The 11,041-nt window shown below is 46.4% G+C and overlaps 1 protein-coding gene across 7 annotated transcripts in view; it reads left to right on the top strand.

Annotated features, from left to right (window-relative positions):
- Dcp1b (decapping mRNA 1B) overlaps window positions 1-10,011 on the top strand; it is a 38,374-nt gene extending 28,363 nt beyond the window's left edge. Inside the window, exons 6-9 of one of the 7 annotated variants that reach the window (XM_028753539.1) lie at window positions 2,321-2,449; window positions 4,445-5,260; window positions 7,555-7,632; window positions 9,802-10,011. In XM_028753539.1, the coding sequence (XP_028609372.1) occupies window positions 2,321-2,449; window positions 4,445-5,260; window positions 7,555-7,632; window positions 9,802-9,882 (1,104 nt within the window). In that variant the 3' untranslated portion in view covers window positions 9,883-10,011. Of the gene's footprint in view, window positions 1-2,320; window positions 2,450-4,444; window positions 5,269-7,385; window positions 8,920-9,801 lie in introns of those variants that run through there. The other 6 variants (XM_028753540.1, XM_028753536.1, XM_028753542.1 and 3 more) reach the window with 6 other exon arrangements.
- The last annotated feature ends 1,030 nt before the right edge of the window (window positions 10,012-11,041 follow it).

Raw genomic sequence — 11,041 nt, 5'->3', positions numbered from 1 at the left:
TGACCTTACGTTATTATTACTACCTTACGTGCTTAGCATGACCTTACGTTATTACTTCCTTACACGCTTAGCATTTTGTGGTGAGAGCACTTCAAGTCCGCTCTCAGCGCCTTTCACAGATGATGATGATGATGATGATGATGATGATTATCTGCCATCACCGTGCTGTGCATGGATCTTTTGAATTTCCTGTCCTGTCTGGTGTCTTATGAACATCCCACAGTAGCCTGCGCCCCAAGCCTCTGACAGCCGCCGTGCTCTCTAGAGCCCACGTAGAAGAGATGTCATGTGATCTTTGTCTTTCTTTGCAGGGTTGACTCAACACCTTATCCTCCAGTTTTACCCTCATGTGATCAAAAATGGCAGAACTACTTTTTTTCTTTTTTGAAAATTAAATGTCTCATGCATGTGAGTGTGTGTGATTTTGTTTATCAGTCGAGCCATAGGCACACATTTAATTGACCCATGTCTTGGCTGTTATAAACAATGCTTCAGTAAACATGGAAGTACAGATGTCTTTTGGACATAATGGTTTCATACCCTGTAGTTATGTGCCCAGAAGTGGGATTGGTAGGTCTTCTGGTAGTTACATTTTTATGTTTTTGAGGAGCTTTGAAAGGAACTTTCTACACAGATTACCAACTGTACTGTGCCAGGATTCCTGTTGCTCTGTAGCTGTGTCAACACTTTGTTATCTCTTGCCTTTTTTTAAATTATTTTTATGTTTGTGCACAACATGTGTGTCCAGTGCCCACAGAAGTCAGAAGAGGGAGGGCATCAGGTCTCCTGGAACTGGGGTTGTGAGAGCTGGGAACCGAAGCTGGGTCCTCAGGAAGAGCAACAACTGCTCTTACCCTGTGAGCCATCTCCCTAGGCTTCTTTTGCCTTTTTGAGAGTGCACATTCCACCTGGAGTCATGTGAGGTCCCATTGTAACTTGATTAACATTTCCCTGATGATTAGGGCTGTCATTTTGAGTCCAGATGAGGTTGTGTGGTGACACTGCTTGAAAAAAGAAAAGGGGAAAAAGAAGGACCAATGTATAAAAGAGGTGAAGCTATGTCTCAGTGCATAGGAAAGGGGAGGAAAGTCTGTTTTCTTTCTTAAAGTCATTCTGTAGAATTAATATCCACCTCCTTGTAAGCAGCAGGAGGGGCTAGTAACGCTTCTGGCCAGCATTTTATAAGCCACGTCTTACTGTTCTGGCCTTGTCTTGCCTACACTGCTCTTAGGAAGATAGCCGTCGATCCATGCAGTGACACCACCCATCACGATCACTCACGAGAAGAATGCAGAGATAATGTTTTATGATTTAACTTCAATTCTATACTCTCTTCAGTACTGATGCCTAATGCCAAAGAGTTTACAGAACTCTCAGGAACTGGAGTTTGGACTTTTGTGTAGGTGATCTAACAGACAAGGGCACAGGGGGCAGCCAACCCCAGGCCTGTTTCCTAGAATGAGAGGATGTGCCCGAGAGCTGGAAACCCTTTGGGAACTGTGGGCTCCCGAGGTGTGAGATGGTGCCTCTCTCTCAGGCCTTCTCAGACGTGGTGACAGTACTTTCAGACCTGAGGCCTTGGCTAGGCAGCTGAGGCAAATGCTCCAGAGAGACTGAAGTGTGCATGGTCCTATTGTGTCATATGTTCTAACAAAATAAACCCTGTCATTATTGCTAGGCGCTTTTGTTATGGATCCTACTGTTAGCAGTTGCACAGCTGGTTAGAGTAACAGGTGATAATGAGTCAGTATTTGAAATGATGGGGCTCGGCTCGGCTCTTTATGAAATTCTAATTTGTTGTGAGTGGCACAGAACACTTCATTTAAATCATCCTGTTTATGCAAGAAGTCATCTATTAAATAAAGATGGTGTTAGCAATTTTTAAATCAGTAGTTTGAGACAGCTTTACATTTTGTTTGTGGACCAAAAAGATTTAGGTGCTTGGGTTAAATATTTTTAGCAGTTCCCCATACTCTACTCTAGATACGTTATGTCTGTGATTGCTTACCATTGATACTTACTAGCCTGGTTGTTTTTAAACTATGTCATCTTAAGTAAGCACTCAGTCTTACATGTGGGTCCTCGGGCTGCCTGATGTTAGTGGTGGTATTTCAGGGGACTGAATTACACACAAAAGCAAATGTGTAGTTGGTTTCTACTCAAATATAGTTCCCATCAGAAAGGTAGGAGAGATTGTCCTTCATGCATGAAAACTTATTTTAAAATAGCCATTTACCAATTTGGTAAGCTTGGGGCGGGGCAGCGCTAACGCTTCTTTTATTAACATCAAAAACGAAGTATTTGCATTTTTCCATTCCAGTGTAAAACCTGTTCTGAGCCAAAACAGATAACCAGTTCTTCTGCCATCTGTGACAACCCTAAACTTATAAAACCTGTCCCCGTGAGACCCAGCAGCAGCCAGAGGCTGCAAGAGCCCACCCCCAGCAAGGTAGGAATCCTCTGATTTTTGTTTGAGCTTCTTTTTAAAAAAAAAAATTATTTTTGAAATTCAAGTATAATTACATAATTCCCCTCTCCTTTCCTCCCTCCAGCCCTTCTCTCATAAGCTTTCCTTGCTTTCTCACTCATGGCCTCTATTTCCTTAACTCTTAAATATTATATATTCCTAAATATATAAGTACAACTTGTCCAGTCCAAGCTATCTGTTATGTACATGTATACAAGGTTACCCGTATGTACACGCTGTCAGGGTGGTCATTTGGCGTCAGATAGCCAGTTGGTATGCTCTTCCCTGGGGAAGACTGTGTCTCCTGCTCTCGTATCTCCTCATTTGCCATAATTGTCTGTCCAGGAGTGAGGCCTCATGGGACCGCCCCTCCCATGCCAGCCTGCCTTCTGTTCATGTCATGCCAGTCTATTCACCATGGCTTGGGAGTGAAAACATCCTGCATGACGAGTAGATAATACAGGTGTGGTGCATGTTCACTGTGGAGTACGAGTCAGCTGTAAAGGAAAATGAAGTCATGAAGTCTGTAGGCAAATGGGGAGAACTGGAAAAGGTAGTACTGACCAAGGTGGGCCAGACCCAGAAAGACAAACGTCACACGGTCTCTCACGGAGGCTCCCAGCTCCAGATCTCACAGTCTGAGCATGGAACCTGGAGTGACTACAGACCAGGAAACCCTCTGCCTTTATCTGTGGCCTCTCTGGGGTTCTCAAAGAGCTTCGCCTGTGCACTGCAGGGGAAGGCCTGCCAGCACTGAAGGACACAGAAGGTCAGTGGACAAAGGCAGGGTCTTGCTGCACTGTTCATCTGTACTGTGTAGCACTGACACTCCTCCTGGGTACTGTCACACTTATTATGTGCTGTGCTCATGGCTCATGACAAGTGTCAGTGGGCCCAGAATCATAAGCCACTGAGTCTCTGTTCTTACTAAGATGAGTGACTTCCCAGGCCACTGGAGGAGGAGCCATCCTGGCAGCACAATACGATGTAACAGTTCTGAGCACTGCTCTGTACCAAGAGCAATGACAGGCACCGCGTGCAGCTTGGAGTACCTGCTCTGGGTTAGCTCTGGGCCAGGGAGTAGTGTAAGCCCCACAGGCCTGTGGTGGTGTATGTGCTGTGTGCTATTTAGAACAGTACAGCAGAGACAAAATTCGCTGATTAGCAGGGCCTGTTATTGATTGTAAAGGAAATATGCCTGTTCTTTCATCAAAGTTATTCCTAAGTAAAGAGGTATTTTTCAAGGAATTGAGTTAAATAAGTTCCAAAACTGAGCGTGAGCCGAAAGCTATAAAATGACTGACTAATGTAAATCATGTTTTAAATTCTTAAAAAATAAGGAAGTATCCATGAGAATGTTTTATTTTATTTTCGTAGGGAAGCCAGGTAGCTTTAGAACGGAGCTTGTGTCTCAAGCAGAGTGTGCAGAAAGAGGAAGGGTTCGGGGACAAGAGGGCGGGGGCAGTGCGGCAGGCCATGGCAGTGTGTACACCTGGTCCTTGCACCTCAGATTAAAATACCCATTTCTTTCTAACCTTGGCTTTCTACATTTCTGTGGAAGGCAGCCAAGAACCTGTGCTCCTACATTCTTCTATTTTCAGCATGTCTTGTTCTCAGCATCCCTAGATGGACCCTGGCTGTTGAGACGGGTTACCATGAAGACGTGCAATCTTCTACTGTAGAGTATAATTTTACACCCTGATCTGTGAGCTGCAGACCCCTCAGGATCACATGCAGGTTTTATTAGCAGACCTGATACTGTGGTATAGCAGCAGTCCTGGGGGCAGGGAGGGGAGGATGCTGTGAAGATGTTAGACATTTCAAAGGTCTCAGGCTTTCCAAGGTAATAAATTTCACCTCTGTCACTGATCCTTTGTGAATAGAAGAAGCCATCAGTTAGCTGAGTTATGCTTCACAGCCTCCCCCTCCGAGAACTAAACTATGTGAACCTATTTTGGGATATCTTTTTTTCCCCAGACCTTGGACCCTGAGCCTCAACACTTGTCTTTGACAGCACTATTTGGGAAACAAGACAAAGCTCCTCATCAGGAAACTGTGAAACCCTCCCGGACCTTTGTCCACTACCATCACCATCACCACCACCACCAGCAGCAAGAGAAGCTTCCAGTTCATCACGGGGTTGCATGCTCCCTGTCCTGTGAGGAGCCCAGAAAGCTCTCACTCCCAGTAGAGAAGCAACTCTGCCCAGCCATTCAGAAACTCATGGTCGGGAGCACAGGGTTACACTCCTTGCCTCAGCACCCTGAACAGTGGCCCTGTGAAAGTGGCAGCCCCAGTCCTGTCCAGCTGGGGTCCCCCTGGAATGGTAGGGCTGCACACTGCACACAGAGCACTTGCAGAAGCCACAAACTATTAGAGCAGCTCCAAGGTGCCTCTGGGGCAGTGCATAAATATAACCCCTATACACCTGCCAGTCCGGCTGTGGCCACTCAGGTGGCTCCAGGCCAGAGTGTGGCCCAGTCACACCTGGTGTATTTCAGTGACCCCCTTCCACCTCCCACACCAGGGCATCATGCTCTCAGGAAGGAGCAGGGTACACTCCCAGCACAAGCAGTGCCACTGTCTGGCAGCCAGGAGAGCAGCTCCACTGTTCTCCCTACTCAGGAGCTACTAAGAAAGCTCCAGGTAGTACAGCAGGAGCAGCAGGCGGCCCCCCGGCCAGCCTTGGCAGCCAGGTTCCCTGTGTCAGCCCAGGGATCAGGGACAGAAAAGCCCTTGGAAGCCTGGGTCAGCAAGACAGCCAGCATGGAGAAACAGGCTCCTCTTCTGCAGGTAAATATGTACTGGGGAAAGCTACTCTAGTAAAGCAGTGGACTCTGCAGTGGCTGCTGTGCTTCAGGGAACAGGCGTCACGTGGGTCTCCATTCAAACAGCTACACAAAGCCCCCAGGGCCTCTGGCTCTCACCTTGTCTTTTTGCTGGGATAGAGAAGCTTCTGTGTGCTTACAGTCTGCCTGCTGTTCCTCTGCCATTTAGAGGTAGTTTGTTTGTGGAGGTAACTCTTGATCGTGTCATAAGGCCTGAAGACCAGTCCAGATGTGGGAAAACACCTAGTCTTTGAGTATGAAGACCCAGGGCAGTTGTCTCTAACATTTTGGGATGTCAACATCTGGCTGAACCCTGGTTTTCGCCCTATGGCTGATGATTGCTTGCTCCTTGGCTCCGTGTATGATTTTGAGTGCTTCCTGCACGTTAGTAGCCACTTTTCTACACAGCCAACAGTCTTGTAGGTTCTTGAAGTAAACAGAAATACCAGTAAAGATACTATTGTTTTTATTGCCTTCTAGGTGAACAATATTATGAAGACCAGGCAGGAACAAGTGTACCACCCACAAACTGCCAGAGAAGGGAACATAGTGTAATTGCTAGGAATAGTGTATCTTTCTGGGAGGATAGTTGTCTGCACCCATCAGCTACTGGTGTAGTGAGCCAGGATCTGTTGACCGGCTGCCTCTAACGGCATCTGAAGGTCTGACCAGGTCTGTTTCCCTTAGATTGCACAGAGTGGCTGAAAACATGCTGCCTTTAAAGATTGGAAAGTTCCCCCTTCTTATTTATTTATATTTCATTTTATTTATTTAAAACTGTTGGTCTTGGTGACTTGCTTTATCACATAGCTCAGAGTAGGTCCTTAGAAATCATTCACGTTGTTTAAAACAAAGGCCTTGGGCATATACTGTACATGTTTAGGTGTCTGGACATGTCAGGGAGTTCTTTTTTATTAAATCCCAGATGTGAGTGCCTTCTGTTGGAAGCTGAGGCATTGTCCCCTCTCTTACTGTGAGGCAGTATTGATTCCCTTTTTAAATGTCTGCTTTTCATTTCTCTTTGTTGATTTGGAATCAGAAAATCAGGGTTAATAATCAGACTTAAATGTCTACATATACAATTCTCTTTGTTTTCAGTTCTCACAAATGCCAGGGACCAAATAAGGAAAGTGTGCATTCTGTCAGCCCACGCTGTGCTCTTCTTGCCGCTGGGACTCCTCCCTTTCGGAGCATCAGCCCTCAACACCTCTCCTTGGGAGATCAAATAGGGAACACTAAGAGAAACAACAGCCTGCCTTCCTCTAGGCCATTTTCTGCCCCCAAAGATGCCAAGGGAATGATGATGAAATTATAGCCAGTTCTAAACTGCTGTGTCTCCACTTCCTTCTCGTGAGTTTTAGAGTACTTTGAGGCTGAGAAGTAAGATACCTTTGTGTTACCTGAGTTAGAGACACATGGCAGCTGTAGGAGTCAGTCAGACCCAGTTCAGAATGTCACTTGTGTAATTGGGAAAGCCATTTGAAAACTTGGTTTTAGACCTGCCAGCCAAGGGATTAGGTAGACCAGCAGACAGATGGGTCACAGTGTTCCACGTGCCCAGACCTTCCTTTTTATCCCAGGATCTACCCTCACCCTCATCCATGACAGCCAGGAGAAGCAGAAGGCATGTTCTCTGTGGATACTTATCTATAGAAGGAACAGAAGGAGCAAATGCACAAATCACAGTCCCTCCTAGTGACGGGGGGGTGGGGGGGGTGTCTCCTTGAAGAGCCAGGGTTAGGATCTGTGTGTGCATCTAACAAGCTTGCAGGGCATGCTTGTGCTTCCTAAGGTAAGCCAGCAATCCTAAGTGTACGTTGCCTGAAAACTAAACTCTCGGCCAGGGGCTTAGTTTCAGGCACAGAGGTCGTGACATCAGCAGGTGATTCCAGAGCTATGTAACAACCTCTCAGGAAAGTACCGAGGGTAGAACAGGAATAGACCTGCCAGCCTTTCCCACCCATGGCATCTGGGGCTGTTTCTACTGAGCACCCCACTACCACCATTGTGAACATGGCCCTTCATCTTGGGCGCTATGCTTTGTGAGTTGCTTCCTAACCCTGCCTTGTGTCTGTCTTTGCTGTGAGCAGACCTGTCTTATCTCAGTGTGTCCCTGCTGCAGTGGCTTCTCTGCTCATGCCCCCTGTGGTTTTCACACAGTCTGCCTGTGCCCCACTGAGGGAGACTGATAATGGGTTCATGGCCCTAGGAGGCCAAGAACTTCCTGCTGCCTCCTCCAGCCTCCTTCTGCCCCTGCAGAACTGGGAATCTTCCACCATGGCCAGCAGGCCCCTAACCAGGCTGCAGCTCCAGGAAGCACTGCTGAGCCTCATCCAGGTAAGACTGTTGACCCAACAGTGGGCACCAGGACAGAGTGAGTTGTCTGATGCCTACTTTGGACTCCAGAGTGCCACCACCTCCCCCAACAACTTCTAAACTCAGTTAACTGGATGATACTTAGAATACTGCTTGTGGCCTGAGATATCTCAAACCTTCAAGAGATTTGTGACTTAGAGGAATGAGTAAGACCTCCTAGGTGCCAGCAGCCAGAAAGGAAGGGACCATGTGATGAAGGATCAGCCAGCCAAGGCACTCTGGGAGTTCACTATTAGGAATAGTCATAGAGCCATCTTGGGCAAACTGCCGTCTTAAGCTGTACCAGCTATGACTACTGTGAGCACAGTTCAGCTATGGTTTTGAAACCTGCTGCTGAGAACAGGGTGGAATGATAGGATGCCTCGTCAGCCCTGCCTTGAGTGTCTCTGCTGTTCTGTGTGGTAACTCACAGCGAACTGTGCCATGTACCATTTTAAGTTTAATACTGCTTACAGGAAACCCTCTTCTAGGGGCCAACGAGGTCAGGTAAAGGTGCTTGCCACCAAGCCTGATGACCCACATAATGGAAGAAGAGATTCCCAAGTGTTGTCTTCTTACTGTGTGTGCATCATGGCATAGCCACACCTGCACACACACACACACACAGATACATATACATATACACAGTCACACAAAATAAATCCATAAAATAACAATTAAGACCCTCTTATTTGTCTAATTCCACAGACAAGGAAACTGAGGCTTGTGTTTGGTCTTGTGTTACACTGAGCCTGTCTGCCGTACTCCCGTCTCCTCTTGAGTGGACCTTATAAATTAATGTTCCGTTGTATAGCAGAGCACACTCCCAAGTGAATGATAGACCTTAGACAGGGTAGTGTCCACACAGAAGCAGACACATCAACTAATGTGTTTAGGAATCCTTGTAGGCTGTCTTGAAGGTGTCTGTAGGCTCTGTGTAACCATCAGACAGCCGTGGGGAGCAGGCTAGCCTTGGTATTTCTGGTTCTCCAGTTGCTGTTGAATCCCTATTACTGAAAACATTTCCAAGATAGCATGTTTTAGAAAGAACAAAAAGGATGGGACTGGAAATGAGCATCTGTTTGGAAGGAGAACGCAGTCTACGATGATTGAGCCTTCCCAGTTTAATTACGTCACTAAGCTTAAATATGCACTGAGATAGACACTCATAGATAAGATAGCCTATGCATGGTAAGTTCATGAGAATTCAGAACAAATGCCTGCAAATCTCTTTATTAGAACAATAAAGAAAATGTAAACATAAGTGTAGATTTTAACGATTGTTCCTTTTCTTGGCTCATTCCCCTCTGGTTACATTACCCAGGGCTGTATGTTGTGACAGCCATTCAATCCTGTGCCCTCTTGTCTCTGTGTGCGTTTCACACTTCTCTATGGTGTCGATTTGGTACTGCTAAAAGTGACTGGGGCATCTTTGTAGGAAAGTCAGGAATAATTGCTTTGTCTGTAGTTTGAGCATGCCACTGACTGTGGTGTGGAGAGGGAATAAGTCAGAGAGGGCAAAACATGGCTGAGTGCAGAAGCTTCATTGCATCTGAGTGGGAGGGGAAAGCCTCTAGCACTCGTCAAGAACAGCACTGCTTAGACCCAGAGTTCCCTTCCCTCCTAACTCAGACAGAAGAGCTCAGAGACTCCCTATCTACTGCTGTTCATTTGCAGACCGGAGACTTCCCGCAGGGCATGGGAAGAACCATGCTGGCTTTGGGAAAGTACCAATGACCCATGCTGTGGGTAAACTCCCAGTGAGTGCCTGAAGCAGTAGTGCACAGCATTCCTGGCAGCCTGGAGGGGGTTTAGGAAGGACCATCCAACTCGCCAGCTCATACTCTATGGTCTAGACACTATGGTTCCTTCCTCCTGGCCTATCCTGCACACAGCTCAGCTGTATTCCATGTGGCAGGGCTGCTGGCTGTGCTGGGTATTCTGAGCACATGGCCTTCACATATGGACAATGAAATCGGGCAGCTCTGCCCAGCCTTGCCTCCAGTCCCTTTATGTCCCCAGACACAGGCCAGCCTACCCTGTCAGCTCAAACAGCAGAGGTGGGTGGCCAGCTCAGCTCCAGGCAGGCAGGAAATCTTGGCTTTTGCTACTCAAGTAATGGTCCCTGGGCCTATTGGCTTTGTTTTGCAGAATGATGACAACTTCTTAAGCATAATCTATGAAGCCTATCTCTTCAGTGTGACACAAGCAGCCATGAGGAAAGCCTCGTAACCAGCTACATGAAAGCAAAGACTGAGAATTGATTTTCCAGGTTCTTCATGTGAACTGGTGTGACCAAACACATTTATGCCTTTTTAACAAAATATACTGATTCAGAGTAAAATGTTTTGTACTATCTGACGTCTGGGGGTTTTGTTCCTTAATTTTGACAAATCACACCCTCCCATTTCCTTGGTACTACAAATTGAGTAGGTAGATGGTTTTGCCCAGGTCATATAAGATGAGATTTTTCCTCCATTTATGAAGCCATTTTAAGAAGAGTTGGGTTCTTCATGAGAAGGGATGATCTCAGAGCTGTTTATTAATAGAATAGCTCAGGGTAGAGAACGCAATTTCCTAGTGTTGGGCTCTGTGTGCCATGGTGCTTGATAACCACCAGGGGGCAGTATTATCCCACAAGTTACCTACTAAAGGTTTCATTTGGTTTTGGAAGCAATGGGGACTTTTCTTTAGCAAAGTCAGCCTTTTATTTGTAAAGCTCCATTCGGCATATTTGACCTGAGCCTTTGCGGGGAAAGTTTTTCTGAAGACATTTCTTGCCAGGTCTAGTAGGTAATCATTCTAAACGGCCCAGGCTTGAATCAACACTCCATTTCTCAATTTAAGTTGGGGCCCAAACAGCCAGCCCTGGCTTTCAGGCAGACACAGTTAGAAAATGTGCATGAGAATGGGTGGTGGCTCTTCAGGGGCAGAAGGTCAGAGATTCTCCAAGTTCTGTAGAGCTCGCTGCTGTGTCCTGTGCAGAGATAAGAAACGTAATCCTAAAGAGAGACAGACAGCAGAGCCGCCTTGCATTCCCCAAACAGTGCGTGTGGGAATCGGCCCTGCTGAGTACTCACAATGAATAAAGCTTTGTGGTTTTACTGTCCTAGTTATTCCTGGATCATAAAAAGATCTTTGGAAGGGAGAGAGGAAGCAACATGGAGGAAGATGAATGGATCTCTAGCAGTCCCCGGTAGCAATTTCTATCGAAAGGTTAGATATTCGGTAACAATTCTAATTGGTTGGGCATCTTGTGTATTGAGCATTTCCAAATAATTAAATCCATTGGACAATCTTTACAAAAAAAAAAAATCTTTGAGTTAGTGCTTTGTAGTTGAATCTTATTCTTTCTGTGGAGAATTTAAAATGGAGGCTGGGGTCGGGGGCA

The sequence above is a fragment of the Grammomys surdaster genome, unplaced genomic scaffold (assembly GCF_004785775.1).
Source record: "Grammomys surdaster isolate TR1022 unplaced genomic scaffold, NIH_TR_1.0 125950, whole genome shotgun sequence".
Taxonomy (NCBI): Eukaryota; Metazoa; Chordata; class Mammalia; order Rodentia; family Muridae; genus Grammomys; species Grammomys surdaster.
Note: the sequence above shows the minus strand (reverse complement) of the source record. Positions and strands in the feature narration are given on the sequence as shown.